The following is a 27130-nucleotide window of genomic DNA, read 5'->3' on the forward strand; positions in this document are numbered from 1 at the left end:
TGTTGATGAGGTGGGTGAGGAAAGGAAGGAGTTCAGTGGCAATAGACTGAAGAAGAGGGGAGGGGATCGGGTCAAGGGAGCACGTGGTGGGGCGGTTAGATGTAACAAGGTCGAGGACCTCGTTAGGGGAGAGGGGAGCAAAATAGGGTAAGATGGGGTGTGGAGAGGGAAGGGGGAGCTGAGGGGGAAGAGCTGGAGAGGGTAGAGAGGGAGAGGGTGGACAGGGAGGGGGGGCTGAGAGAAGGAGGATCTGATATCGTTTACCTTCTTGTCAAAGAAGTTGGCGAAATCATCAGGGAGAAGGGAGGAAGTAGGAGGAGGGGGTGGGGGTTGGAGGAGTGAAGAGAAAGTTTCAAAGAGTTTTTTAGGATTGGAAGCAGAGGTTAGGATTTTAGAGCGGAAAAAGCCGCTTTAGCAGTAGCTAGAGAGGAGGAAAAAGTGGAAAGGAGAGATTGGAAGTTAAGAAGGTCCTCCGGGAGTTTGCCTGTTCTCCATTTACGCTCAGCCGCTCTTAGGCTCCGTCTATCAGTACGCACTGAGTCCCACAGCCATGGGGCAGGAGGAGTTGGCCGTGCAGGCCTGGAGGTGAAGGGACAGAGGTTGTCCAGAGAGGAGGAAAGGGTGGAGAGGAGAAGATCAGTAGCAGCATCGGGGGATAGGAGAGAGAAGGATTCAGGGTCAGGGAGGGCAGAGGTAACGGAAGAGGAAAGATCAGCGGGGGAGAGGGAGCGGAGGTGACTACGGGTAGAAACCATGTGGGTAGGTGGAGGAAGTAAGGGGGGAGAGGAGAGGGAGAGGGAGTAGGACATGAAGTAGTGGTCCGAGAGCTGGAGGGGAGTGACAGAGAGGTTAGCAGTAGAACAGTGTCTAGTGAAGATAAGATCCAGCTGGTTGCCGGCCTTGTGGGTAGGAGGAGAGGGAGAGCGATAGAGGTCAAAGGAGGAGAGGAAGGAAAGCAGTGGTTCTAACTTATCAGTCTGGATGTTGAAGTCGCCGAGCATGATGAGTGCGGAGCCATCGTCATGGAAGTGCGAGACTAGTGTGTCAAGCTCCTCCAGGAACTCACCAAGAGGGCCTGGTGGGCGGTACACAACAGCAATGGTGAGCTTGACTGGATAAGTGACAGTAACAGCATGAAATTCAAAAGAGGAAGGGGAGAACTGTGGAACAGAGACAAGAGAGTATTTCCATTTTGGGGAAATTAGCAGGCCAGTGCCACCACCTCGCCTCGCAGCTCTGGCAGACAACCAAAAGTGATGTTCAAGTGCTGCTTGGATCACTATGACAACATGCAACAGTTACAATCCAACATGAAAGTTAATTTTGTTGACAAGGATCAGGGCTATTGATTTGACCAAGTTGCAACTTTAGACCTTCATTGGAAATTAAACATTTCACAAAGTCTGCCAATATTAATAGTTTTATTATCAGTTATATTTGTCTATACTAACATTTTTACACAACAATAAAAAATAAGTAATTTTTGTGTATGAAAGTACAAACATCATGGAAACTAAGTACATATGTTATCTCCAGCTGCGTCTTTGGGAGCGAGAATAAAAACAATCATCCATCAGCAGAGTATTTTTTTTCTGATTCTTAATAACTAATGTGAATAATGCTGGTGAATATGTATTTGTAGCAGAATCAGCAGCTTAGATATGTGACTCAGTTGTAATGATACATAAAAGGAACTAACTATGGCTATGATATGTATACAGTACATAGTACAACGTGTCCCAACTACACAAGTGGAAAATAAACAATCGCCTCTATGACAGAAAGATGAAATATTCAAGTTAATGTATGACCACATTATTTTGTCTCAATCATCATTTTCCAGCAAGACGGCTACAATAAATAGAGGGGATGTTAGGATGGCCACTAGTGGAGCTCGCCTTAAATGTCACATGTTCACATATTCATTTTTGTTGTAATCTTATAGTATTCCTCATATACATACAGTATATTTTGTTTGGTACAACCCAGGTGCACTATGAACTAAGTAATAGTCTGAACTCAGACAGTCAACACAAATTACACACTTACGCTGATGTACAAATAACACAGTGAACCAAAGAGCAGTCTGAATTTACAGACCAGCTGGAATTATAGCTATCTGAAAGCAAATGCCGCTACAGCATCCCACTTCATGTAGGGAGGCGTAAACGGAAGAAACAAAAAATTAAAAAAAGTCATACTCTACTCAATCTAGTGTAAGTATAAAAATATCAAAGAAACAAACATCCAAAAACAATCACTGTGCATGTTTGTTACATGTAGCCCAGAGGAAGATGCTTCTCCTAATAACTCCCAATTATCTAGGAATTTGTAAATGTTATATATATATATATATATATATATACAATCAAAGATGAATTACAATAAGAAAGACTTCATTAATAATAACAATATACAATGGTTTATCCATTTTCACTTAAAGGAATTCTCTGAAATTTAAGGTAATTTGCTTATTTGCGCAGCAACCAAGTTCAATTACATTGTGTTCAATACAGAGGTATTTCAGTGATGTGTTAGCTACCCTGGCACAAATTGTAGCTCCATCCATGTAGAGTCAACAAAACAATAACGGTCCAATTTGTGCATTTGTGTAGAATAGAAAATAAAAAGCACTTAGTTTGCAGATTTAAACAATTTACTGACGAGCAGAAGATGCTTATTAATAAGAGTTTTGCTCAATAATAATAAATACAAATGGTGAACTAATTGTCGGTTCCCTGGACTGGAAGTCAATGTGAATGGGTTTTGGTCAGATGATCTGTGGTTATCACCAGCTGAAGACATTTGAACATTTAGTTCTATGATACATAATAGGTCAGTAAATAGCCCTCTGGTCAATTTAGAAGCTTTAAAAAGTCTTAAAAAGGTTTCTAAATAAGACGACTAAACTAACTATTTTTACTTTACACTTCAAATTTCATAAAACTGGTGTTCACTTGTGAAGACTATCTTGAGGAACATCACTTGAAAGGATCATAAATGTCTGTTTGCCACAGAGATTATTTTCTGCAATAGTCCAAAATGTAAAGGAAGAATCCCAGTTGATATGTATAAAGGGAACCAGTTATTGTTGGACTACAAAGAAACATCATCCCTGCACCACTCTCTACACTACAGACCTCGCTGTGTTTTAACATATATAAGGTTCCAAATAGATGCAACAGTCTCTGGAGAAATGCTTATAGCTGGCATCTATATCTGGATTACTTTGGGTTTTTTTCAGTCTGTGCGATTTCTATTGGACATGTTAGTCTGTGTATACAAATGCACCAGCTAGTATCTTGATTATTAATTTTCCTGTAAAGAAGACTCTGAGGTGCATATTACATTTGCTCGAGAATCTGGAGTCTAGATGTTTGTGAACCCCCGACCTTGAAGGTCAAACTACAGGTACTGGGGTATGATTGATGTGTGCCTGTATGTGTTGACGGGTCTAGCTTTATAGAGTCAAAGTCAAATTTCCCCATAGGGACAATAAAGCATCCATTCATTCATGCATGTAGCCAACTAGCTAAAACGACAGCTTTGTAGGTTGAGAAAGAGTTTTCTAACTTTTTCTGCTTCAAGTCGTTCGACTAAGCTAGGCTAAACAGGCCAAGAGATAAAAATAACATCTCATCTCATCTAACTCTCACTGCAGCAAATGAGTGAATTTCCAATGTCTCCTCTAGTGTCCGTGACGATTCTAAGGGTTTTTTTTTCAAACCAGAACAATTATTTTTAGAAAACAGACGTCCAAATTAATATTACTGTCATTTGGTGAACTTGGGTTTAAGAAACACTACCCAACATTCAGAGAATTTGGGAGCCATAACATTTGATTTGTTATATGGTCGATAGTTCCCATTTCTACATTCTATTATTTATTGCTTATATGTGTTTTGAGTCACATGGCTGGTGAGTAGGTCAATGTCTTGTCTCTATGAGTCGTTGTATTTAACTGAATCACTTCCAGCCATGAGTGCAAACTAAAAACATGAAGACATCCATCTGTAAAGTCCATAAATGTAAACCTGCTTCTTCTATCAGCCTAGCAAGTTGTTAATCTATTCATGTGTGTTGTTTGGTCGCTGTGCTGTCTGTAGTGTGTCTGTCTACCTCAGAAAGATCAAACATAACAGAAACAATAGAACCAACAGCAGAAAAACTAAACCATAAGTCCATTTTCTTCTCTTTTGATGGTACTCTTCTTGGAGCTTCATGAAGCTCTTTTTCTCCTCCTCCAGGCTCCGTTTGTCCTCCTGACGTATTCGTTCCCAGGTGTCCTTTCTTTCTTTATCCCAGGCCTCTCGTTCTCTCTTCATCTCTTTTCTGAGCTGCTCCTGTTTCTTTACAGCATTTTCCTTTTGCTCTCTTTCTGACTGAACTATTTTCTCAGTAGCTTCCAGTTTTCTTCTCCATTCCTGTCGCTGGGTTTCCTCTTGTTTTTTCCGTTTCCTCTCCTCTTCCTCCCGTTCTTTCTTCCTCACCTCACGCTCCTTGTTGACGTCCTCTAGATGTTTTGCCTTCAGCTTTCTTTCTTCTTCTTTGAATTTGCTTTTCAGTGATTTTAAATCTTCCTCATGTTTTCTCCGGAGGTCCTCATCTCTTCTCTTCATCTCTTCTTTCTCTTTCAAAATCCTCTCCACTTGTATTTGTGTGTATCCCTCTGTGTTGTCTAACATCTCAGTGTTGTAGCAGCCGCCATTTTCCTTCACCATGGTATCGATGTTGTTCATCAGCTCTCTGACTTGTGTGCGGTTTGTGTCATCTTTGTTATTGAAGACCTGGTATCTCCCTCCACAGTCCTTCATGAGTTCTTTGACAAAGTCATCACAGTCTTTGATATAACTCTCAAATGACTGGTCTTCCAGTTCATCTCCTCTGGTGAATATAATGATGATGAATCCTTCAGACTTCTTACCAAAATATTTCTTGATCAGCTCCACAGAGTCTTTTTCCTCTTGTGAAAAGTGGCCGATCTGCAGCACCAGTAAGATCACATGAGGTCCAGGAGACAACATGCTGATGCTTTTTTTAAACTCTTGTTGAGTTTCTTCATCAGACAGATTCGAGTCAAACAAGCCGGGCGTGTTGACCACAACGACAGGTCGTCCATCAATGTCTCCTGTTGCTTTCTGACAAGACTTCATCGTTGGCTTCGGGAGGATTCGGGGTTTGAAAAGCTTTTCGCCCAAAATGGTGTTTGCTGTTGAACTCTTCCCGCTGCCAGTCTTCCCAATCAACACAATCCTAAGCTCATCTCCCACCTCTGTCTTCTGTTTCACATCCTGCAGATCAGCTTCAAGTCTTGAAACTTTCTCCATCTGAGCCTTGATGAACATCTTCATTGTGAAGCATCTGGATCCTTCAACCATCACCTTATCCACAGAATCCAACAGCTCTGGGATCTGCTGCTGGTCCTTGATGTTGAGAACAACATATCTTCCTCCACAGCTCTGACAGAGCTCCTGGATGCCGTTATCTTTTTTAAGATACTTAACAACAGCTGGAGCTTTAGGATCTGACTCCACAGTGAACAGAATGAAGGTGAAGTCATTGACTGCAGAGCTGAATGTGTTCTGGATGGTCTGTAACTCTTTCTTGTCTTCATCAGTGAGGGGACCCACAGGTAGGACCAGGATGAAGACATGGACGCCCTCAGGATCACAGAGGGAGATACACCTGAGAGATTCCTCCATCACTGCCTCCTGAGGTTTTCCATACAAGGCAGGCAGCTCCACCAGAGAAACCCAACGTCCACACACCTCTCCCTGATGTTTAACACACTCTGATGAGTTGGAGACTGAATGAAGCTCTGTCTGACCTAAAATGGCCTTGGCTGCTGAGGTCTTCCCTGATCCTGTCCTCCCACACAGAACCAGGTTTAAAGATGGTTTCATTTGGTCAGACTTTGGTGTCATGATCAAACCCTCATCCTCAAATACATCACACCTCAGATGTCCATAGTTCTCTTTTACAGTTTGACACAAACGTGTTAAAAGTTCTGGACGTTCAAGGTTCTTCTGCCACAGATATCTGTATGGACTCATTCTGATCATGTCTTTTATGGGCTGGTCTTTCTCCATGAAAGCTGAACTCTCCTCTCTGGATGTTGATATCAGTACCAATGAATGATCAAATGATTGATCACTGAAGAGTTTCAGGACTCTGCAGAGCTTCTCTTTGAGTTCCTCAGTGAAGTCTTCAGGCTGTAGAACCAGCAGGAACACATGAGGTCCAGGATCAGAGAGTCTCTCACAGTTTTCTACATGTTCTCTTAGTTTGTCTTCAGAGATGTTGGGGAGCAGCAGATCTGGAGTGTTGATCAGAACTATTTCTTTCTCTTTCATCCGTCCTCTGACTCTCAGACAGTGATCTGGTTCTTCCTCAGTGTTGAACTCAGCCTCTCCCAGTATGAAGTTCCCCACTGAACTCCTCTCAGACCAGCTGTTCCCCAGCAGAACAACCCTCAGCTCAGACACTGAGAAGAGAAAAATTTGTTAGAAACCAGCACTGAACTTGATCTGACACCAGACCTATCTAAACAGGATTATGAGGAAACATAACTCCAAGTGGTGGACCTGTAGAAAAGCTGTCAGCTTCTAGAACTTGGACTGACCTTTGAGCTGTGTTGTCAAAGAGAGGTCTCTACCATTTAAATTACAGACATATCTCCAAGTTGCGTAGCAGCTTTTTTCAGGGTCTGAAATGATACCTTAATGCATGGTGATCCAGGGTCGGGTTCTGTTTTGGTACTGTTGATACACTCTAGACAATATACTAATCAACAAATCCTGATGTTGGCAACGATACCTCGTCATCTGAAACTCTCAGATGTTCCCATAGAGGGTTTCTACTCCTTCTAGAGATAATTTCCCCAGACTTTCCCAGGACTTTTTCACTGACGATCTAGCTGGTATGTCAGACAATATGTTACTCTGTATAGAAGTCTGACTTAAAATGAATGTAGTCTTTGTCTGTCGCGAACATAATATCTATAAAAAAAATCTTATATATACTTAGACCAAATTGATCATAGGACAATGTAAACACACCTGCAGATGTAGGCAATACAAGCTTGCAAGCGTGTCAACTTAAGCAACAGAACCAAAAATGCTAACCAATTTTACATTATTCAACCGTTTAAAACAAGTTGGGAAGAAAGCGACGTTATGTAAAGTCATCCAACCTGCATGTGCCACCATGTGACTTGACAAAGGGTTTGTTCACTGCGTTTCCACAACATAACTGACAGCAGTCTATTAATAGACCAATACTCAAGTCTATAAACTACCATGTGAGTGTTAACATGATCCTGAACATAACTTCCTTTCAAATGGCAAAGTTATACATTCTGGGGAGCTTTAATAGAGAGACTAGTAGTTCATTCTTTGCTAAAGGATAATTGGAGAACATTGAAATAGTTTTCCATTATAAGATTTTCCTGAACATTTTACGGTTTCTTTCATATTCCATTTGTCCTCAATGACTGGAAAAATGGTTAACTATTTTCCAGGTTTTCCAGGATGTGTGGGAACACTGTCCAAGGCTCAGTCCTTGGTCCTCTTTACACATTTCACTTCAGCGTGTCATTAAATCAACATTATACTAACTCTATATTCTAGTCACATAAGTTAATTTATAATACTTTTAAACTATCCGAAACAAAATGTGGATCAGTTATTCTTTTTATCATCACATTTCATCGCATAGTCTATTCTATAAGTGGTTTTAAATTTGGAAAATATATTTTAATTGGTGCCCATAATGATAGGATTCCTATTTAGATGATGATATGTGCTGCTCTGACAACAGCTCCAGATAAACTGAAGAATACCTCACAAACATTTAAACAGAGTCAGATCAGTTGAACTCACTGGAAGGTGGAAGAAGCGGTAAGCTGCTGCTGTGGCTCAGAGGTCGTCCCTTGAATTCCTCTGCAAGAAAATAGACAAGTAACATTTCAGAAATACAATTGTCAATTGACTTCACTTATCAGTTTCCTTTATAGCGTTGAGACCAGGCGGCAACCTCCGGTTCTGCCGAGTTAGATTTGTGGAAATATCTTAAAACTTGCATTCTCTCTGCTGTCCAGCAGGGGGCGACTCCTCTGGTTGTATAGAAGTCTATGAGAAAATGACTCTACTTCTCTCTTGATTTATTCCCTCAGTAAACATTGTAAACATGAGTTTATGGTCTCAATCTCTAGTTTCAAGTCTTCTTCAATACAGCATGATGTTCATTTAGTAAATGATGCTCCATTTAGAGTCAAACAGACCATAAAGCAGGGGATGCTTTAGGGCGGGGCTACACACTGATTGACAGGTCGACACCAGAGACGTATACGGCGTCTCTACGTCACTCCTCCTCAGTCCAAATATGGTCACTTCCTGTTCACTGGTTGCGAAAAAGACAACATGGCGATGGCTGTAATCCAAGATGGTGACTGCGTAATGACGGACTCGAGGCTTCAAAACGTCATTACACAAACTAATTGGTGACATCACATTGACTACATCCACATCTTATTTAGTCTATGGTCGAGACAGTAAAACAATAATAAAAACATAATTATTGTCAGATTTTCATCTTTCAAACGGTCTTTGAACACATCCTCTGTGACGGATGCTTCCATCAGAAAAATAAACTAAAACAAAGCTTAAAACTGTGATATTTCATAAAAGCATTTTATTCTACATTAAAATCTTGCCACAAATAAACCTTTGCTTTAACCAGATCCTTTAAAAAATATATATTTATTTTTTGGTAACACTTATGGGCACTTAGAAAAATGCTGGATGTATTGATTCCATTGTTTTCCAATTTTGTTAAATCAATTATCAAAGAAATTCAACTTTCGTTTTATTACTTTTTTTTTATGATTTATGCCATGATTGTTCTGTTTCTATAGATGTGCAGGACGTCTATGTTGCAGTGAAAAACAAGACCACAGAGAGCAAAAACGCACCAAAACTGCTTGGGGTTCAGAGGGATAATCTACTAATGCTTCATACACATTATACTTATATGAGAATGGTATAAATCTACTCATCTAACAACCAGAACATATCCAACTATTCCTTTAATATAATCCTCAAATGTCTGCACATTGAAAGAGTTATTGGTGGCTGTTATCATTTTTCTCCATATGGGCTGTGAGAGTACCAGCCTCATATTACTACACTGTTAAAGATAGGCAGACTCAGAGATGGTTTCTGTCAGTGTTAAAGGTAAGGTTTAGATAAATCAAGGGCCTACTTTCTGTCCATTCTGTTTTTCTTATGAATCCTTACACTGCATTTCAGAAGTACAAGAGGGGGGTGCCTTTGAGGTCCTGAAGGGCGTCCAGGGTCGTCTGCTCTGTGTGATGCTGAGACGGGCTACTTCTGCATAAGGTAAGTTTTAATTTGCGTGAAATTATTTTCTTACCAGAGATCGTAAAATATACTCAAAAAACAATAAGCGCAAATTTGCAAAAGCTTCACCCAGGCACTGACAGCTGTTTTTCTTTTTAACTCTATTTGGCTGCTAAGCTAATGTTAGCTAAGGTTAAAGCTAAATAGACTTCCAGACTATCGGCGGCTCAGTGCTGCTCTGTAGGTCCAAATTCAAAGCTATTAACTCAATCATTATTACATATGTATGTGGTATTCTTAGCTTAAGGTGTAATTAAGAGATTAAACTTCTGCAGCTAGTTGCCCTGTGTGGGATAGTTCTAAATACTGGACCACATGAGCTTCTAATGGACGTACAAAGAGAAAAGGTAAGTATAATTTGGCAGCCTGGAAAGCTCTCAAACATTTAGAAGTATTAGCTACACTTTATAAAATCTGCTGATAAGAGTTCAGGAAGTCTGAAAGCTTTATCCTCATCAGTTACATGACAATTTACCAAGAAACAAGAATCAAGATGAACTGCAAATGGAAAGAAAACATGGTCCTAGAGTATTAAACCACGGTATGACATTCATTTTAAGGTAAGTTAAATGCTACATTATTAATATTGCAAATTATTTAAAAATATATATTTTCTTCGATATTATAATTAGATTAATGAGTCCCAAGTCTGATTAACACAAAGATGAATAAATACAGCCGATATTGTAAGATAGATATTTTTATTCCATTGAAGATAACCGTGGATAAATATTGTAATACGGTAAGATAGATATTGTAGGTACTATTAGATAGATATTTTAGATAATGTTATATAGATTCTGTAAATACTGTTACATGAAAATTGCAGAAACTTTTAGATAGATAGTGTTGATATTGTTAGATAGACAAATGTACATACTGTTAGATAAACATTTTAGATACTGTAGTTAACGCTACGTAGACATGTTTGGACAGATATTATAGATATCATTGTAGATACTGTTTGATGGACATTTTAGATAATGTAAGACAGATATTATAGATAATGTAAGATATATACTGCAGATAGTGCTGAATCTGTTTTTCTATTGAATCCTAACACTGTATTCACCAAGTACACACAGTCTGGTGAAACACAGAGCGGTCCTGTTGTCATTCTGAATCGGTTTCAAGGGTTGTTTGGTCTGTGTGTTACGGTAACAGACTCCTTCATAAGGTGAGTTCTATTTCATAAAGAATGACAAAGTGGTAGTTTGTAATTACATTCATAAGTGATTGTCCACTTAAGCTACAGCACATCTTACTATGTTAAACCCAAAGCTATCTGAAGGGACCCAAAAGATCCCACTGACAGTTTAATAGTCTCCATTTGGATGCTAAGCTAATGTTAGCCAAGGTTAAACAGAGTTCCAGGCTATTTGCTGCTCAGCGCTGAAAGCTTTGGAGGTCCAAATGCAAAGCTAGTAACTTAATAATTATAAAAAAAAGACCTGGTACTCTTAGCTTAAGGTTGAACTGAGAGATTAAAACGTCTGCAGATAGCTTTACCCTACAACAGGTAAGTTTAATTTGGTAGCCTGATAAAGCTCTGAAACATTTAGAAGTATTAACTACAATTCATAAAGTCTGAGACCTTTACCCTCGTCAGCTCTATGAAACGTTACCGGGAAACAAGAATCTGCAAATGGAAAAGATGTAACCACGGTATGACTACATTATCAATATTGCAAATTATTTTTAAATAACATTTTCGTCAATATTATAATTCGATTAATCAGTCCCAAGTCTGATTAACGAAAAAACATTACAGCCAATATTGTAAGATAGATATTTTATACCTCTGTGATACGCTCCAAACTGTCAATTTTATGATCCGTTGCACCATTATTATTGTAGGTACTGTAAGATAGATATTGTAGGTACTGTAAGATAGATATTGTAGGTACTGTAAGATAGATATTGTAGGTACTGTTAGATAGATAGTGAAGATATGGTTTGATAGAAACTGTAGATACTGTTAGATAAATATTTTTTATACTATTCAATAGATATTGTAGGTATTGTTAGATAGTGTAGATATTGTTTGATAGAAACTGTAAATACTGTCAGATAAATATTGTTGATAATATTAGATACAAACATAGATACTGTTAGACAGTACAGTGGATACTGATCTGTAATGTAGAGAGCATTGTTTGAGTTTCCATTAGATGGAGCAGTGACTCCCTAGAAAAGTACTAATTGTCCCTAAGACAATATTGTGTCCAACACTAAAAGTTATCCCATAAAAATGAGACATTATTAATATTATTATAATATTATTATTATACTCCCTTCTTTGCGCCCCAGAAAAGCAGCGCCTGAAACCAGCCAGTCGCACTGAATATCTGATGTTGTGTCTCCATCTAGTGGATACATTTCATCTTACAACTGAGATATGATGGGGAACATTTTGCCAAGTCACAGGAAAACTACTTTCCAGCTATTTACAATTTACATATACAGTAGTACCTTTGCACAAATGAATTGAGTTAATTCACATCATGTCTGCTGTAAATCTGATTGTACTCACCGGATGCCGAGGCGGCTGCCATGCTGTCACTGTGCCTGACACTCCAGAAGAAAGTCAGCTGGAGCCTTCAAACACAAAATAACCAAATAGTTAAAAACAAAAAGACAGTCTCCGGGACACTCTTAACAACCTGCTACTTCTATGTTCATGCTCGTCTCAGTTCACGCTCTGTTCATGATGACTGAAGCTTTTCGGTATTTGAACTTTAGGGTCCAACACTAGTTTCTGTTGCACAATCCGAGACACACATTTGATTTTGAAGGGTATTAGGCTTCAACTAAAGTCTATATTTATCTTGCATCATATTACAGTAAGAAAAAATAATGCAGCAGGAGTAGTTGGGCGGTATGGCCTAACATTGTTATCTCACAGTATAATTTCGAAGCATGGATAGTAACAGTATATATCGCGGTATATTCATCTTTCCAAAGGAAATGCTTTTGAAGGAGTAAAGCATTGCTATGGCAACTGCATGGAATTACTTAAACCGTCTAAATGCATTCTTTGTACTTTGTTATTTTTTATCTATGGTGGTAATTCCCAGAAAACACGCAATTCAAGACAATTGCTTGGACTGAAGGACAACTTGTCATTAGTGGTTTTGATCAAAGGCTCTAAGATGCTTACAGCTAGCTTTTGGAATATAAATAAGTCATAATTCCCTCTCTAATATCTGTTTTATATTGCTGTGAACGTATCTCCGTTGTCTCCTGAGCACTAGGTGCCACACACCAGTGTTACATTACAGGACAGATAACCCAGGTCTGGAATACGTTCAGGGGCTGTGGAGTGTTTCTCTGCAGTGAAACACAAACACATACATCCACACTGCTTGTTCATTTACGAGTCTTCATTTTATTCTATACAGACATTTAACACCTGACGGTCTTCTTGAAGTGGAGTGTTAGCACACACTGGAGAGCATAAAGACAATGTATGATGAGATGTCTCCACCTTCAATCACTACTTAGACAATTACAAAATAAACCATGATGACTATGAGCTCAGTCTTTGAATGATTCCCAAATAAATGATTAATCAGCTTTAGATTCTTTGACATCCTCTCTTTATCTGTCTGTCTTGCACATAAATAATCCCCTTTAACTTTAGCATCTTACATTTAAACTTTTTCCAACACTGCTGAAGACTAAAGATCTATTTTCACCTTTTCACTGTGTCTCTCTACTAGTGTTACTACAGCAGCATTCTTTGCAGACAGGATAGTAGTTGGATAGTAGTAGTCTGTTGCACTTATCCTTTTCGTAGTAATTTGCCTCTGCACTATACTTTTGCTCTGGTTTATGCTTTAAGATGCTTGTTTAAGAAAGGAGATGCACTGATGACTTCTGGTGACTAGTAGTTCTCTTGAATACCTATGTTGAAGACACTTCCTGTAAGTCGCTTTGGATAAAAGCGTCTGCTACATGACTGTAATGTAATGTAATGTAATGTAATGTAGTAGTTTTTATAGTATTCATAATTAGCAGCCTGTTTCTTTAATTAAACGTCATCAATAAGACTTAACATTAAGCACAGAGATATATTTACTTGATATAGATCTCAACAATCATACTTAATCTTCAGACCTCACTTATTGTCCAAAACGGTTTCCATTTTTATTAAATTAAAATCCAGCTCAGGTTAAGCCTGCACGTCATTTGTATCCGGTTTAACAGTGTCGCTGTTTTAATCCGAGAACAGCTGCTCTCAGAATACTAATGATAATAATAATGATAATAATGATAATAATGATAATGATGATAATAATAATGATAATGATAATGATAATGATAATGTTCAGTCTGCTTTGTAGAGCTATGTTGTGAGGGACAAGTTTTCCTCTTCAGTTCTGATTTAGTCACCCACATGTTTGAGACGCTGTAATGGAGCCGTCAGATGTGTGAATTACTTTGTAGGTTATTGATGTTCAAACCAATATCTCGACGCATCGACGTTTCTGTGGAACATCTGACTCCATGTACTCACCAGCTTCTTCTTGCTGCACATCGAGGATGACGAAAGTGAAAGTAAAGACATTTCATGTTTATATCTTCCGATTTATTTTCAAAATATTCAAAAGTAGCCCAAAATATTAATAAATAGCTCGATGAAGGGAATATATATATATATATAATTTTTTTTTAAGTTTTATTTATTAATCCTATTTTTTTCTTGCCTTAACCTTTATTAACCCTAAGCAGGAAGGAGGCAGGTTTGTTGGAGCTGACTGCGCCTCTACAGTTTACAGCCTGCAATGGAAACATGTTCACATCCTGTTGGTTACATGTGGAGGCTACCTGTAGTTTATAGACTACGTTTGGATATCTTCTTATTTATTGAACTATGTCATTATTATAAGTGAGGATACAAGATTGGGCATATTTTAGTTATTTTATGTCATATTTATTTAAACATTTATATAAATAAATATACCTGAATGTAGTGTAATTTCTAAATCATACAATTTACATTTTAAAAATTGTAAAACTGACCCAACAGTCCAAACATCACAGTTACATAAATAGTTTACACACTGAGGAAAAGCAAAGCCACAAGGTTCCATCAGTGGTTCTCTCCTTTAAAGGTTTCTGATGCTTCACATGTTAATCTGTGGACTTCACACATTACAGTTCTCTGACTGAAAACATGGTGACATCAAGTTGGAATTAGACCTGCTCAATAAATATCTTTATTTACAGATACTAAATAAATAACCTTATATATTATTATTATTATTATTATTATTATTATTATTATTATTATTATTTATTATTATTATTATTATTATTATCATTATTATTATTACTATAATAATTATTATTATCATTATTATTATTATTATTATTATTATTATTATTATCATAATAATTATCATCATTATTATCATTATTATTATTATTATTATTATTATTATTATTATTATCATCATCATTATTATTATTATTATCATTATTATTATTATTATTATTATCATCATCATCATTATCATCATCATCATTATTATCATTATTTATTATTATCATCATCATATCATATTATTATTATTATTATTATTATTATTATTATTATTATTATTATTATTATTATCAGCCACATCATTGCACAACGTGAGTCCACTAGCAAATCTTACATTTACACAGAAAATAAGAATTTTCTACAAAACGTGTTTGTTGTCAAAACTAAGAGCCAATCAGCTCTCTGATCAGAGAGCCAATCAGCTCTCTGATCAGAGAGCCAATCAGCTGTCTGATCAGAGAGCCAATCAGCTCTCTGATCAGAGAGCCAATCAGCTCTCTGATCAGAGAGCCAATCAGCTCTCTGATCAGGAGACAGCAGCGTTTCCCATCATGCACCCATCTTCGTCTCGAGAGCTTCCTTCCAGGAAGTGTTGTGAGGGACACGCCCCCTTATCGTTCATCTGGTATCTGATTGGACGCTGCAGCTGATCATACTGATCTGATATAGATCATCATCACTGGAGATTAATACCAGAGTGATGACAGATCACACACTGAATGATCTTAGTGAAGGCCAGAGAAAAAGTGTGTTTTTAGCAGTTCTTTTAAAGTTACTAATATAATCTGCTTTATACTCTAGGATTGTGTTCCATAGTTTTGGGGCGTAGGTGTTAAAAGTTTATGTTTTAGAGTTCTTGGAACTGTTAATAGTCTAGAGACTGATGATGTGGAGTGTAGCAGAGACATTCTGTATTAGGGCATAAAAACCAATAAAAGAACTTTGAAATCAATCCTGTAGGATACAGGCAGCCGGTGTAGAGAGGCGAGCACTGGAGGGATATGTTCTCTTTTTCTTGTTTTTGGTAGTGCTCCAGCTGCTGCATTTAGTTGAACCTGTTAATTGATGAACCAGGTTTTCAGGCTAAGTTGTTGTCAGCGTTCTGGCTGAATGTGAGTTGCTACATCCGTGACATTCCGCTCTCCTCCCACGGAAGTAGTCTCCCAGCGGCGAAGAGTGAGGCGAAGCGACCGCATTCTCCAATTCTTGTCTCATTCGTGATCTGAAGAACAGTAAGTGTCAGGGCCCTATAGCTCTATTTTCAAGCTACTGAAGCTGTCATATTTGTTGACGCTGCATCAAGGCTTTGTCATGAAAAAAAGGGCGTGGTTGCATCCTGCAGACACTGGTCTACTTTTTTTTGCATTTTTCAAACTGAGTGGACAGGCTCAGACCCGGAGGTGAAGTTACACTTTAGTTAAGGAACTATTAAAAATAACAAAGGAGTAGAGGCAGAGCCAGTTAAACCGGCTTCATCAGAGGTTGACAAACATTTCAACACTTCCACCTGAACATTCAGTTCACATATCTGAAAGAGTGAAGGTATGTGTCAGGCTTTATAAAAACGTATAAAAGCTACTTTACTCGTAACTCGTCCAACTCTTCCTAGTTCTGTTTTTACTTCAAGTGACAATGTGTGATACTTGGCCACATGTTTCAGACAACAAGGGGACAGCATTCACCTCTACTGCAGGGCCCATCATCTGAATGTACAGCCAGTAACTAATAAAAAGCTTCTCACTGCAGGGCTAAAATATGCAACAAATGATAACAAACTGCTGAAAATCGGAGACAATCAAAATAACACAGATCATTTATAATCATCCCGTGTGGCGAGGGGCTTCACGGTCTGTACGTTTGAGAGTTTGTTCAGTGGATTAAATCCAAAGTAGCAGAAACAAGAAAAAGGCCCTTTGAACACAACATGTGCCACCTTCCCTTCTTTAGAGAGCACAGTATCTTATGAGATAAGATACTGTGCCTTTTAATACATTATGAACAAAGATAAAATAAAATGATACTGCAAACACTTAATGAACACAGACGGCTGTCCTCAAAACGTTTGATGTGTCAGGCTCTCAAAACCAGGGTCACTTCTAGTCCACTCCCTCCAACATGGAACAGGTTACAGATACAAAGTAACTACAAAATAAACATGGTGTGCAATGTTCCATAGCAACTTTATTTATTTTCATTGAATGTGTCAATAACTTTGATAATGCCATACTTGATGACCTTTTACAAGAAAACAAACAGACACAGTCATCAGGTCAACAGGCTGCCAGCTGTCCCCAAAACGTTTGATGTGTCACGGCTGCTCATAACCAGGGTCACGGGTTGATCACTTCCTCCAACATGGAACAGGTTACAGATACAAAGTAACTACAAAATAAAACATGCAATAAATACAATGTTCCATAGCAACTTTATTTATTTTACATTGAATGTGTCAATAACTTTGATAATGCACATACTATACAACTACACAGACAATAAATACACATACTATAAACTACACAGACAATAAATCCATACTATACAGCTACACAGACAATAAATACACATACTATGTACACAGACAATAAATGTACTTACAACTACACAGACAATAAATACAATACTATACTACAATAAATACACATACTACAACTATAAATACTACTATACAACTACACAGACAATAAATACAACTTAAACTATACAACTACACAGACAATAAATACACATACTATACAACTACACAGACAATAAATGCACATACTATACAACAAAACCTGCATCTTTCACTCTGGAATAATCTTAAACTTTATAAAAATGAATGAATTATAATAAAAAATCCAAGAAACTAATAATAATAATAATAATAATAATCATTTTATAACTTTATTAGTCCCACAATGGGGAAATTCGGTTCCCTGCATTTGACCATCCCGGAGGAGCAGTGGGCTGCTATGAAGCGCCCGGGGATAGTAATTGGGTTATGGTTAGAATGTAACAGGCTGTTTAAGGATCTTTGATTGTCCACCACGGACAATGAGTTTGTTTTCATAAAAAACAACAAAGTTTGCATTAGTAGCACTGCTTCCTGCCTCGTGTGTGGCTTCTAGCAGCCAGTCAAGTGGTCGGTTATTGAAATGATGCTGACATTCTGATGCACTGCTGTTTACTCCACGCAAATCTCAGATTTAACTAAATAAACTACATAACATTTGTCAGTTGTTTATTTGTTAAATCTTTGAAAATCATTCCGTGCAGGTGTGTAACCTGTCGTGTTGCATGCAAATATCTGCTGGTCTGATGCTCAACCATACTGAAACATGCTTCTTCACTGAAACCTAGTTTACACTGTGACTAGTGCACACGGAGGAGCAGGGCGCCTACACAAGTGTTTTACATCAAAAGGTTTTAGTTTAGATGCATGCGTTTGGACTACACTGCACAAGTTCTGAGAAAAAAATGATTTCTTCAAGAATTCAAGGTAACACACAATGAGCTATTGATATAAACAAATGATCATTTTGAGGGTCAAGTATTCCTTTTAAGAGGACAGTGTGTAGGATTTGGTGGCCTCCAGTCCAGAGGTGTGGTTGCAGATTTCAACCATCTGAGTACACCGCAGATCACATCTCCCTTTTACAAAATTGCAATAACGTGAGCCGCAGAGTTCAGAACCACAGTGACTCCGCTCATTGAGCTTCAGCAGCAGGTGAAGGTCTAAAGGTCTCTCTGGACCAGTGCTTGGTTGGTCCTTTCTGGGCTACTCTGCAAACATGTTGGTGCAACATGGCAGACTCTGAAGACCGCACCATTCCCATATCCATGTGAAGGCCTCATTCTAAGCTAACGGGAACACAGCCATTCTTATTCCCAGGTGATTATTGACTAATAGAAATATATTTATGAATATTATATTCCATATTGGCCCTTTAACAACATTTCTCCCACAGTTACATCCCCACTGGGTTGAGTGACATCTCTGATCTCCATCAGAGCAGAAGTCCTCCACACACATTAAAACACTGCTCATGCAAAAGAGCCAAACGTGCACCAGCAGCCTGCGTTCCGCTCACCTGGACCAATGAGAAGGCGTGCTGAGAGAACGTTACCTTTTATGGACAACGCGGTAAGTCCCGCGAACCTGTGCGCGTTCGTGTCGGGATGCTGCGTTCAGTAGGGCACAGAAAGCACCGCGCCACTCCACGGACACACGCACCTGAGACTCACCTGCACAGGTAAGCACCGCCGCCTTAACGGGGACACCTCGAAGGGAGACTTTTATTTCAGGACAAAGGTGTGTTGCTCAGTGATCAGCAGTGACTCTAGTCCTTTACCTGAGAGGTACATTCATGTCGGAGTTTAGTTTGCTCAGGACAACTTTTCAAACTGCAGATTATAGTTTTCATTATTCTCTCTGTTTCTGCAGAGGAGCAGGAATGTCTGAGTGAAGTTATGTAAGCTACAGAGCAAAGATGCTGGAGTTAAATATGTCTGTGGTGTTAACAGCTGCTCTGGAATGAACAACTGTGAGGTCACTGTGTGGTTTACATGTCTTCATTTTAAAGGAGGAAACATCAAAGTATCTTCTGAACAAAACACTAGAGGGCCTGTTAGGTGGAGTAGTGTGAGGTGGAGTAGTGTTAGGTGTAGTGTTAGGTGGAGTAGTGTTAGGTGGAGTAGTGTGGGGTGGAGTAGTGTTGGGTGGAGTAGTGGGAAGTAGTGTTAGGTGGAGTAGTGTGAAGTATTGTTAGGTGGAGTAGTGTGAGGTGGAGTAGTGTGAGGTGGAGTAGTGTGAGGTGGAGTAGTGTGAAGTAGTGTGAGGTGGAGTAGTGTTAGATGGAGTAGTGTGAGGTGGAGTAGTGTGAGGTGGAGTAGTGTTGGGTGGAGTAGTGTTGGGTGTAGTGTGAGATGGAGTAGTGTGAGATGGAGTAGTGGAGTAGTGTGAGGTGTTGAGGAGTGTGAGTAGTGTGAGGTGGAGTAGTGTTGGATGGAGTGGAGTAGTAGTGTTGTTAGGGTGGAGTAGTGTGAGGTGGAGTAGTTAGGTGGAGTAGTGTTAGATGGAGTAGTGTGAGGTGGAGTAGTTAGGTGGAGTAGTGTTAGATGGAGTAGTGAGGTGGAGTAGTGTGAGGTGGAGTAGTTAGGTGGAGTAGTGTTAGATGGAGTAGTGAGGTGGAGTAGTGTTAGTAGTGGAGTAGTGTTGGTGGAGTAGTGTGGAGTAGTGGAGTAGTGTTAGATGGAGTAGTGTGTGAGTAGTGTGAGGTGTAGTTAGGTGGAGTAGTGTTGGATGGAGTAGTGGTGGAGTAGTGTGGAGTAGTGGAGTAGTTAGGTGGAGTAGTGTTGGGTGGAGTAGTGTTAGAGGTGGAGTAGTGTTGGTGGGAGTAGTGTTGGGTGGAGTAGTGTAGATGGAGTAGTGTTGGGTGGAGTAGTTAGATGGAGTAGTGTTGGGTGGAGTAGTGTTAGGTGGAGTAGTGAGGTGGAGTAGTGAGGTGGAGTAGTGACTGTTTCAGTGAGTAGATGTGTCGTTGTGTCTTAATGCCCTGGGGGGGGGCTGCTCCTTCCTGCAGCAAACGCTTCCTAAAACCTCCAGAATTCTCAGAAGAATCTTGCTTGTCTGTCAGTAGCTAGTGGACGTTGTAGGTGAACTTGACTCGTCTCATATAAGGTGGTTTAAAAGGTGCAGTTAAAGACATTTAATGTGTTGCATCCTGGAGAGAGCCTGTATGGAGTCTGTAGAGCTTGTTAAAGAGGAGTGGTTTATGTTCTGTCTGAACTTGTTTGGAATGTCCTGACACTATTGGACGTATAAAAAAAAAAAAGCTCATCAGGTTGGACGACTTGACGCGCCACGCCCGACAAACTGTCATTCCAGTGAGGGCTGCAGGAGCAGAAACACATGGACAACATATGCAGAAAGTTAGACTAGTTTCAGTTTTGTCTCAAAGGGTAATGAACAGGAGAAACTACAAAACAGGAACATGCTAAGTGAATTCAGATATTATACCAAGACTTTAGTACGCTCATCAGGCTGTGTTGCATCACTAAGGTGCACTCCTGGTTCTGTAACAGTGGATGTGTTTTTCAAATCCTCAGTGATGAGCTGGCAGAAAAGAATGACATCTCCTCACCGTTTCTTCTCACACATTTTCTTAAACAGTCAAAACTTAGTTTTACTCTGAGTAATTTTGCTTGCCTGTATTTGTTATTTAAAAACATTTTGTTGATACAAAAACAATAAGTAACATGCTTTTATTCAGATTACAGGTTAGTAACCAGAGCAAAAGACTAGGAAAAAAACAATATTATTATTATTATTATATTATTATTATTATTATTATTATTATTATTATTATTATTTTATTTTTCCCAATAATAACCAGTATGTAAATGTATTCTTTCAGAAATGGATGACGACGTTGCTGCCCTGGTTGTTGACAATGGCTCCGGCATGTGCAAGGCCGGTTTCGCCGGTGACGACGCCCCCCGTGCCGTCTTCCCCTCCATCGTGGGTCGCCCCAGACATCAGGTACCATTTGATGAAGACGATAACATCTCAGCACCAGGTAAATGCTTTGAAACACGTGACACTGAAGGTGTGTTTGTGTGCAGGGTGTGATGGTGGGAATGGGACAGAAGGACAGCTACGTGGGAGACGAAGCCCAGAGCAAGAGAGGCATCCTGACCCTGAAATACCCCATCGAGCACGGCATCGTCACCAACTGGGACGACATGGAGAAGGTAAAGACATCCACATCATGGTTCTCACCTGGGTTTATACACTTGGAGCTCAAATAAACACCTGGTGCAGACCAATCACAGTCCCAGCTCTCAGGCTGGACACCACTCACACCATCTGTGCTGCTGTTCGATCCAAAAGAAGAATACATGTCAACATACTATGGAATAATTTCATCTCAAATGTCATGTAGTCATATGTTAGTTTGAGATTTCAAAACTTAAATTAACAATCCGTTGAGTCTCAAGGTTAAAAGCTTGAAAAAGCTGCCACAAGCCACACCTGACTCGTCTTGCATGTATTTATATTTTCACCTGAACATTTGATGATGAGCTGTCAATCTAACCTTCCGTCCCGCCCTGCAGATCTGGCATCACACCTTCTACAACGAGCTCCGTGTTGCACCGGAGGAGCATCCAGTCCTGCTGACCGAGGCTCCCCTCAACCCCAAGGCCAACAGGGAGAAGATGACACAGGTGTGTGTTCACGCTTTGCTCAAAGTCTGTTGAGACCCCGATCATATTCTGAGACCTGTATGTGGAACGATCTACAGCGCTTTGTTTGGTCTGTGAGTGACGCCTGTCGTCTTTTCTCTTTGGAACAGATCATGTTCGAGACCTTCAACTGTCCTGCCATGTATGTGGCCATCCAGGCCGTCCTGTCGCTGTACGCCTCCGGTCGTACCACAGGTGAAAACTTAGGACTTATAACTAGAACCTCCTCTAACTTAAATGATCAGAAATTGGTTTGACAGACTTTCACAAGTAACGTAACTTAAGCAGCATCCCAACATTCAGTGTTTTTGACCTTTGTGTAACTGGGTGTTTTCTGTCTTGCAGGTATTGTGATGGACTCTGGTGATGGTGTCAGCCACACTGTGCCAATCTACGAGGGTTACGCTCTTCCTCACGCCATCCTCCGTCTGGATCTGGCTGGCAGAGATCTGACTGACTATCTGATGAAGATCCTCACTGAGCGAGGCTACAGCTTCACCACCACTGGTACGAGTTTCACCTCCTAAAACAAACCGTATAGGCTCAACCTCTAACTTGGAGCTTCTAACTAACTTGTAAACAAAGTGTGACCTCAGATGAATTGAAGCTCCTGAATATCTGCAGGTTATCTATTCTCTGAATATTTGCATATTGTTTTTGTCTATTTTGTAACTCAAATAATTCCTCTTGTAATCCAGCTGAGCGTGAGATCGTGCGAGACATTAAGGAGAAGCTGTGCTATGTGGGTCTGGACTTCGAACAGGAGATGCAGACCGCATCCTCCTCTTCCTCTCTGGAGAAGAGCTACGAGCTTCCTGACGGACAGGTCATCACCATCGGCAACGAGAGATTCCGCTGCCCAGAGACGCTGTTCCAGCCTTCCTTCATCGGTGGGTACCGACTCTTAACATGGACTGTATCACTGGAGAAGTTAACGCATCATATCAGAGCAGTCTGATCTCTCATATTGCTTCTTTGAGTTCTTGGGACCGGGTGTTGTCATCGTGGTGTTTGTTGCTAAAGAGAAGATTCTGCTCCAGTATGAGCTAGAAAACTTTAATTGAATGTGAACACATGAATGAACTCTGGTTCCGTCCATGTCTTCAGGAATGGAGTCATGTGGCATTCACGAGACGACCTTCAACAGCATCATGAAGTGCGACGTGGACATCCGTAAGGACCTGTACGCCAACACTGTGCTGTCCGGTGGCACCACCATGTACCCCGGCATCGCTGACCGCATGCAGAAGGAGATCACCGCCCTGGCCCCACCCACCATGAAAATCAAGGTATGTCACTTTTCTTTATGCAGATAAATGAAGGCCGACTCGGTTGTTTTCTAGAGATTCTGATCTGTAATCTACAGAGAAAACACAACTGTCGTTTTAATGCCACATCCCCTTTTCACTTTCACAATAGACAGTGATGGACACATGGTACCATGATTCATTGCATAAAGCTCAAATCGAAACATGTTGTGGATGTTGATAAAATGTCACCTCATGACCAAAAATAACTGTTACCATCCTTATGTCTAATTGGAGGTTTACTGGCAGTAAACTTGCAATAAAACCTGTTTGTGTTTAGCATCACTGCTTCACATCATACCCGTTCTCTCTCCTCACCTCCAGATCATCGCTCCCCCAGAGAGGAAGTACTCCGTCTGGATCGGCGGCTCCATCCTGGCCTCCCTCTCCACCTTCCAGCAGATGTGGATCAGCAAGCAGGAGTACGACGAGTCCGGCCCCGCCATCGTCCATCGCAAGTGCTTCTAGGAAGCTACCCTAGCCACACCGTCCGTCTCCTCTACCCCAAGTTTAAACAGACTAAAAGTAACAAGATGTCACACAGAAGATTAATAGGGAGACTGTTTCTATCTGAACCTCTGTTCTTCTAACTCACAGCTTTCACTCTTTCTGGTGATTAACTACTGATGGTCAAAAAACAAACAAACAGTATTATCACTGCACATCTTTTTTTCTTCCTTTTTTAAAATTGAATGCAATAAATTGCAATATTCTGCTTTTCTTCTAACCCGTTCTGTCTGTTGACTGTCGGTGTCGAACTGTATCAATATTCAACAGGAGTGTTCACTGATCAATAAAATGCCAACATTTGATGTTTGAAGCTTTTCTTGTGTCATCATTTGTCAGAAATATGTAAATGTTGATGCATTGTGCATAGAGTTCCTGATTTGCTTTTCTTTCCCTTATCGCTATATATATATATATATATATATATATATATATATATATATATATATATATATATATATATATATATATATATTCTTTACATCAAATCACCTAATCATGGGATTTGCTCAAAGGACATGTCCACTTCACTTTACAGTACAATTTAAATATTAAAAGCTTCTATCTAGCTGCCATTTTTACCCTGTTTCATCTCTCAAGCTCCAAAGAGATTCTGCCCGGATTGCTGCAGTTCACACTTCTGAAGCCAATCGTTCATCTTCTAGAATGAAAAGGATAAAATCCAAGAAGTGGCTGTGGGTTTTGTGTGGATAGTGCCACCATCTGGCCAATAATACATCACATTCTCATTCATAAGTTTTGATCCTGTTTCAAAGAAAATCTATATTTCCCCTCTGTTAGAAATACAGTATCTATGAATTCGGCCACACCCTTTTCCACCCATGTTCGTTGATACATCTTGCCAAATCTGGATATTTCTTCCATCTTCACTAAATTGTCTAAACATACTCAACACTGAATTTATTCTTTGATACCTTAGAAATGGACCTGAATGGGGCACCCTTCTGCCAAGAAGTTCAAGACTAGTTATCTGAGAGGTTCCTCATTGGACCACGGCTTGGATTCTTGGTTGCATAGCTCTTATAAAAAATGCAAAAAACACAATAGGAAACATTTAGTAAAAACACTATACATTAATTAATTAAAAGAGTGTATTAGAACCTAATCACACCCATCTATGAACCATGAAATTGAGTGTTTGGAAATGTTATCTTTATGGACAAAACCAGTTCTTACCTTAAGGAGAACCATTGCAGAAACATCATTTGATGTCATCATTTTATGTGACAATCAAACAAAATAACACAGAGACACAAAATGAACTCTGAGCTGTAGGTCTATATTCTCAACCTGAACAAGAATGAAGAAGCAAATACTGTAGATACTGTTAGATACAGTTAGATAGAGTTAGATACAGTTAGATAGATACTGTTAGATACAGTTAGATAGATACTGTAGATACTGTTAGATACAGTTAGATAGATACTGTAGATACAGTTAGATAGATACTGTAGATACAGTTAGATACTGTAGATACAGTTAGATAGATACTGTAGATACTGTTCTGTAATGCAGAGAGCATTGTTTTAGTTCCTATTAGATGGAGCAGTGAGCCCCGTGGAAAAGTACTGACCAAGGCAAATTTACCTCAAACACTACAAGTCACCCCAAAACATTATGAACGCGCAGTAAAGGAAATCTGTAATAAATATTCTAAAACTGTTGGGAAAACTGCTGGTAAAGAGGGACCACGACTAAACCTGCCCCTCCTTCAGACCAAACGGTGCCACCCAGTAGTGCACCGCTGAAGTATTGAATCCACCTGCCATGGAGACAGTATAGCAGATTAGATATTTTATTTTTCTCCTGCCCAGTCTGTTTGTAATTATTTTGGTTAAGTTTACTCACCAGATGAATCTTGCTCTTCAATATGATAAGAATATAAAATGGAAAGTAAACAGTTTGAAAGGTCGTGCATCATATTTCTCCACATTTTCTGATGTATTTCAAAATATTCAAAAGTAGCCCAAGATATGCATTTTCAAAAAGCTCAATAAAGGGTAAACATTTCCCTTTCAAATACATCTCAAGTTATTATTTTATCTTTACATTTGCTTACACAGGCTACTGATGTTAGAACGCCACCTGCTGGCCAAACAGTAAAACACAAAAAGTAAATGTAATACATATTGTAAAACCAACCAGCAATCAAAATAAATATGATTGAAATCATGCATGTGGTGGACAAAAAACAGACACACACGAAATGTAATGATAACTATCAACTTGCTTTCTTTGGACACCATCAGAGGTGTTGATTCAGATCCGTGGTTCTTTTGGAAGCAGTGGTCAGTGTTGGGTGAAGGTCTACTGTGACTCACAATCGTTTACTGACTTTTGCTGTTTTCTTTGTGCGTTTCAATGGATTTGTGAACAAATACGCATGGGCAACAATATTCACAACCACAAAAATACAAAACCGAAGAGTTAAAGATGCTTTTATCTTCATTTAAAGTCAGAAGAAAAACACGCATTATGATGATTTACCAAGTATAACTTCTAAAAACATTGTGTGACCGTGACCTTGGAGTAACTTGGATATTTAAGAAGCGTCTGCATTGGCACAGCAGTTAAAGCATGAGGACCAGAGATGAGAGCTGTTAGTTTAATGACGTTTCAAATGGTTTCCACTTCATAAGTAACTGAAACAGATTATTTAACGGCTTAAAGGCAAACGAGAACAATAATCAGTGAATAAAGGTACTCTTATATCTTAATCAAATCAAAGCACTCATTCACTTTGAAACAAAGAAGCAGCAATACTATAACAAATATTCATCACTTACTCAAATAATGCATCTGGGGCAAAGTCAATTTACATATATATACACACTTTTTTTTTTTTTACGCATTTTTTTATTGCAATATTGCTTATTTCTGTTTTGTTTTGTTTTTAAGGTTTACTGTAATTTCTGAACATTATGATCCAAAACAACATGTTGGAATTTAATGTAGACCGAATTAATGAAATAATGTTTGCCAATCTAAGGTTCAGGTTGGTGTCCAAATCTGCAATCACATTTACTGAAGTAAAACAGAAGTTACAGAATGAACTATAAGCCAACTGTTAACTACAAAATTGATACTCAAAACGGTGTTTGAGTGCTTAGTCCAGATTTCCTGAGTTTCTAACAGGATTTCACTCCTTAAATGAATAAAAAAAGAATCAGTGAAATTGTTGTTAGTTATTCTCATCAGCAGTAAAAGGGTTGTTAGCTAACATCATCAGTACAAAGACTTGTTAGTTACCATCAGGAAAAGGGTTTTAACGTGTACTACGAGCTGGCCTTTGATACTGAGGGGTTGGAAAATGATAAAGCATA

General features: G+C 39.2%; 2 protein-coding genes across 4 annotated transcripts; one reads left to right on the forward strand and one right to left on the reverse strand.

Annotated features, from left to right (window-relative positions):
• Positions 1–1411: 1411 nt before the first annotated feature.
• On the reverse strand, positions 1412–12010 carry LOC129101349 (GTPase IMAP family member 8-like). Its single transcript, XM_054611133.1, has 3 exons — positions 11953–12010; positions 7881–7940; positions 1412–6484 (listed from the first exon to the last, which is right to left on the reverse strand). The coding sequence occupies exons 1-3, from the start codon at positions 11972–11974 to the stop codon at positions 4116–4118; spliced, it is 2451 nt and encodes an 816-aa protein (XP_054467108.1). The 5' UTR covers positions 11975–12010; the 3' UTR covers positions 1412–4115.
• Positions 12011–18871: 6861 nt separating this feature from the next.
• LOC129100639 (actin, cytoplasmic 1-like) lies at positions 18872–24080 on the forward strand. 3 transcript variants are annotated; one of them, XM_054610074.1, is made up of 9 exons: positions 18872–18980; positions 21144–21268; positions 21352–21480; positions 21844–21954; positions 22083–22167; positions 22318–22479; positions 22671–22862; positions 23080–23261; positions 23604–24080. In XM_054610074.1, the coding sequence occupies exons 2-9, from the start codon at positions 21146–21148 to the stop codon at positions 23745–23747; spliced, it is 1128 nt and encodes a 375-aa protein (XP_054466049.1). In that variant the 5' UTR covers positions 18872–18980; positions 21144–21145; the 3' UTR covers positions 23748–24080. The 3 variants fall into 3 exon arrangements, with proteins under 3 accessions (XP_054466049.1, XP_054466050.1, XP_054466051.1); XM_054610075.1 differs by lacking the exon at positions 18872–18980 and adding an exon at positions 19018–19039; XM_054610076.1 differs by lacking the exon at positions 18872–18980 and adding an exon at positions 19065–19086.
• The last annotated feature ends 3050 nt before the right edge of the window (positions 24081–27130 follow it).

Source organism: Anoplopoma fimbria, chromosome 13 (assembly GCF_027596085.1).
Source record: "Anoplopoma fimbria isolate UVic2021 breed Golden Eagle Sablefish chromosome 13, Afim_UVic_2022, whole genome shotgun sequence".
In the NCBI taxonomy this organism is placed as follows: Eukaryota; Metazoa; Chordata; class Actinopteri; order Perciformes; family Anoplopomatidae; genus Anoplopoma; species Anoplopoma fimbria.

Coding starts and splice junctions, on each gene's coding strand:
- LOC129101349 (XM_054611133.1), bottom strand. CDS start 11,974: ATGGCAGCCGCCTCGGCATCCG. Junction 7,941..11,952: donor GGCAGCCGCCTCGGCATCCG/GTGAGTACAATC, acceptor ATTTTCTTGCAG/AGGAATTCAAGGGACGACCT. Junction 6,485..7,880: donor ACCGCTTCTTCCACCTTCCA/GTGAGTTCAACT, acceptor TTCTCTTCTCAG/TGTCTGAGCTGAGGGTTGTT.
- LOC129100639 (XM_054610074.1), top strand. CDS start 21,146: ATGGATGACGACGTTGCTGCCCTGGTTGTTGACAATGGCTCCGGCATG. Junction 21,481..21,843: donor ACTGGGACGACATGGAGAAG/GTAAAGACATCC, acceptor CCCGCCCTGCAG/ATCTGGCATCACACCTTCTA. Junction 22,863..23,079: donor GTTCCAGCCTTCCTTCATCG/GTGGGTACCGAC, acceptor CCATGTCTTCAG/GAATGGAGTCATGTGGCATT.